We start from the raw sequence: 4532 nt of genomic DNA, 5'->3' as shown, positions 1-4532 counted from the left end.
CCGAACTACTTACCCACGTTACTTTTCGTTTCGAACCGACCACGACACAAAGAAACGACTTGTATAAGTAAGGTAGACTACTATACGTAACTTAATATACACACACACACACACACACACACACACATATACATATATATATATATATATATATATATGTGTGTGTATGTGTGTGTGTGTGTGTATACATTAAGCGACAAACTGAATATTCCATTCTGGTTTTATTCATTTGCATTTTAGATTTTTTTCCATTGCAAGAAGCAGAAAAAACTTTGATCTGAATTGATTAATTAAAATTTACCTGAACGCCTATGGGCATTCCCTCGTGATTAAGCCCCATCGGAACGTGCGCCGCGGGAAAACCAAATAAATTGAATATTACGCAGTTCAAACTGGACATCGTTTCGCATAATACAAACTGCGGAAGAAATTGCTTTCGGAAGGTCGGATAAATAAATACGCCATTGTCTCTCAATAGATCCTGTAAGACAGAAGGAAAGCGTCAGTTAAGTGTAAAAAAAACTGATAATGAAATTGATAATGACATGATAATTGTATTAGACTTCCAGAACACTAACCAGCAGTTTCTGTTGAATCTCCTCTGCATGCTTCCTGTAATACGATATCTCTGATTCTGTGAATGGAAAATGCGTTTCTAATGGTATAATGAAGAATAACATCTGTTTCGTGTGTTCCGACAGACCAAATAGAGTTTTCATCAATTCGATGTTTACATTTTTATGGTGCTGCAATAATAAATCGATAACAAAACTGGAGCTGTCTTTTACATCATCAATCCAAAACTAAAACGTATACCTTTTACATCTAGTTGTAAAAGAGACTGAGGCAAGTTGTTTTACGGGAGGAGGGACACAGACTCTTGCATAACGCATAAAACATGAGGCATAAGAAAAGCAATCAGAGTCCTTTATTTTATGGAAAGGAAGAAAATAAAGGATTTTGATTGGTTCAGTTTCTTATGCATTCTGTGTTATGCGTTATGTAAGAGTCTGTGCTCCCCGTCTAAGTTATTACAATTTGTTTTTATGTAGTTGCCACATTTTTATGAATTTTTATATGCGATACTCTACAATTTCATTTATAGCGTTTTCTCTTGGCTGTACTATCGCCTACCAGTGCAACACTCAGACAGTGTAGCGTATTTCCTTGGCTGGTAGTAGGCGAACTCATTCAGTGTAACGTATTTCCATGGCTATAGTGTAGTGTAAATTTTATGCATGAAGTGAGGTTTCTACACGATCTCAAAGAAACGGTGTAGAATATATAGTGTGACATTAAAAATTTGAAAATGGAAGTCAACCGGCAGTAGAATTAAACACGATAACATGAAGTAGTGTACATCATGGTATATGTACACTTGTGTAGTACAGCACTTACATGCAACTGGTGTAGTGATTACACTCAATGTATTCCAAAAGAAAACACTATTAGTTTAACCGCCATATTTCAATTCTAGAAGACATTACTTATATTTTCTTGATTTTTACTGTTAAAAGTAAATATTTCATTGTATATCGCTTGTGTTACTGTATATGTAAGTTAAAGGTATGTGATGTATCATCTTTTTGTATATTTCTTTTGTATACATTTGATTATAACACATTTTATTTGAATCGATATATGTATTTTTTGATCTGTTTTTTCGAATTGGAAATGGAAGATTGGGGCAAATTGTTACACTTTGATCGGAGAAGGTTGTTACAACTTACCCCATTGAAAATAATTTTTTTTCTTCTACAGAATGATGCACAGATCTATAAATAGACTGTCGACTTCGTGTCCATGTTTGAAGCAGCTCTAGGCAGCACTATATTTGTATTCACTCACTCTCACATATAAATCACACGGATAAGAACATTCGTGTTTTCACATAAATTTGTACGATTTTCACAGATAGCATACATACGCATATGTGGAACAAGTACAGCTGAGAATCAGGTTCATCTCTTTCTATTATAATGAGTCAGCAGTCTACTTATAAAAGTCTGTCAAATAGTATGAACTTACAAAAAAAAAGACAAACAGAGAATCTGTAAATGTAGAAATCATATGCAACAGCGACAAAGAAAGTTAAAAGATGGCCACCTGTCTGTGAGAAAAGCAACAAATGCATAATATTAATTCTGACTTTTCAACGTTAACTTTAATAATTTATTTAAAAAAAATGTTTGTAATAATTTTATATTATAAAATAAATATTTTTTGTGAAATATTTCGTATTTGATTTCATTGTAATTTTGAATTATGTTTATATTGTAATATTAAATTTTCTTTTATATATATATATATATATATATTATATATATATATAATATATATATATATATATATATTTTAAGTGATATTGTAAACGTAATATCTTGCTCCACAGTGGAGTTAAGTTATTACAATTTGATAGAAAATCTACCTATTGGTAGAAAATGTTAATTTTCAATATTTAAAAATAAACAGATACAAAACAGAAAAAAAATTGACTATCTAGATAAAGATGTATTTGAAACAATAGATATTAGTAATTTAAATGAATTTGTACGGAAAAAATTGCTAATAAAAAATTGTAACAATTTGCCCCGATCTCCTCTGTATCTAATATAACTGTATACATAATTCACATTTTATTTTTCAGTTCTGAGATTCTAATAATAATATCGCAAAGTTAATAAATTAAGTGACGTATCCCGCTTCTGAAATAACATTGCAGCAATTTTGCATTAGCGGGCTGCAATATCTCTATCGTAATATCTTACAATGAAATACGTCTGCTTTTTTTTCAGCGAAATAGAAAGGGCATGTACGTGATGTGACTTTCACGTATGGAAAATTAGCTAGGTCATTAAATTAAGGTCTTCCTTAAGATTCCTATTCTGTAACTCTTAAAGATCTCAACGATATCGTATTATATTTGTCATTATGTGGATTTTATAGTAAAAAAACTATATAATGACAATAATACAACGATATCGATTTAACTATCGTTAAGAATTATAAAAGTCAAAGTTTGAACTATTTAATATACTGAGCTTCATGTATTTTGCATCTTTTATACCTTGGAATCGTTCGCGTTTAGCAGCATTTGAGGGACCTTTTTTACATTCAAGAATCCTGTTAACGCAATGTCGACAATTGTTACTGGCCACTCTATTGGTAACTGTAATGTCAAGTTAATGTACGTTAAATCCTGCGTGCATACTGGTATATCGGCTGCAAACACTGTACCTTCTCGGCACGAACATTATATCGCGCGAAATGATTAGCGGCTTTCAGAACGCAATTCTCAATTTCTTTTGACATGGATACTACACCAAACGTTTTGTCCAAACTTTGTCGATAGTAGATCTTTATTTGCTTCAAATCCACCGGCACATCTAAACGCAAGTCGTGATTGCATTTCGACGTCATCACTTTCATAAGCAAACCAAGATCTTCAGCGTATCTAGTCATTGGGCCAAAGGTTAGCAACTTCTGAAAGTATTTGTCTTCGGTGAATGGCAAGTGTCCATTAGTAGGAATAATTCCTGCAAAACGAAAAGGAAAGAATATGACTAATATTATAACCGCTCAAGTTTCTTTAATTTTCCATTTTATCAGTGAATTTGTACTTAAAATATTTTTTTATAAGAGAGTTTTTAAATATTTTTAATAGATATATATATATATATATGTTCGAAAAGTAATTTAAAACAGCAACAAGATTTAATTAAAAGAATTAAGTCTATCAATGGATCACAATGGGAATACCAATATAATAAAAAAAATTAATTTACCAGATGTGGGTTTATGCCCGAAAATGCCGTTGAAAAAAGCAGGTACTCTTATAGAACCAGCAAAATCTGAGCCAATTCCGATTACGGAACCACCTGCCCCAAGTAATGCGCCCTTAAATAAGAAATTTTTATTTAAAATTTTTTTCTTATTGACTAGATTGAAACTAGATTGAGACTATCATTTTAAACAGGAACATTATATATTGTACGTTAATTCCATCTAGTTATATAAAGTGTCTTGCTGTGGTATTTTAATTCGTCAATTTTGAGACACCCTGATCTTACATCATTACAAATAAATGGTATCGCGTGATTGTACGTCTAAGTGTTCCGGGAAAGGAAAGTGTTCTAAGCGAAAGTCAGTAATGAGTAATAAACAACAACATATATCTTTCGCTCGCGTAAGAATTGGAATTCGCGTAGAATTTCGATGTTGACTGAAGTTGACCTGAAAAATAAACTGCGTAACCGATGATTCGTAACCGATAAATCGCAGTGTCGATAATACTCTATAATTGCTAATCGATTAATTATACAAAAAGTATCATATTTTATGTACATATGTATATATATATATATATATATATATATGTATTTTATATACATATAATATACATATATATATATATATATATATATTATTTTCAGGTCAACTTCAATCAATCGAAATTCTATGCGAATTCCAAAGAAACTTATTTTTCTGTGATTTATATATATATATATATATATATATATATATATATATAT

General features: G+C 30.9%; 1 protein-coding gene across 1 annotated transcript in view; it reads right to left on the bottom strand.

Moving 5' to 3' along the window:
- LOC105620206 (fatty-acid amide hydrolase 2-like) overlaps positions 1 to 4532 on the bottom strand; it is a 7146-nt gene that overhangs the window by 386 nt on the left and 2228 nt on the right. The window contains exons 4-8 of the mRNA XM_012201711.1: positions 3786 to 3897; positions 3238 to 3536; positions 3068 to 3169; positions 579 to 746; positions 302 to 481 (exon numbers count right to left, since the gene is read on the bottom strand). Of these exons, the coding sequence (XP_012057101.1) occupies positions 302 to 481; positions 579 to 746; positions 3068 to 3169; positions 3238 to 3536; positions 3786 to 3897 (861 nt within the window). The remainder of the gene's footprint in view (positions 1 to 301; positions 482 to 578; positions 747 to 3067; positions 3170 to 3237; positions 3537 to 3785; positions 3898 to 4532) is intronic.

The sequence above is a fragment of the Atta cephalotes genome (genome assembly GCF_000143395.1).
Source record: "Atta cephalotes unplaced genomic scaffold scaffold00025, whole genome shotgun sequence".
In the NCBI taxonomy this organism is placed as follows: Eukaryota; Metazoa; Arthropoda; class Insecta; order Hymenoptera; family Formicidae; genus Atta; species Atta cephalotes.
This window is presented reverse-complemented; position numbering and strand designations above follow the sequence as displayed.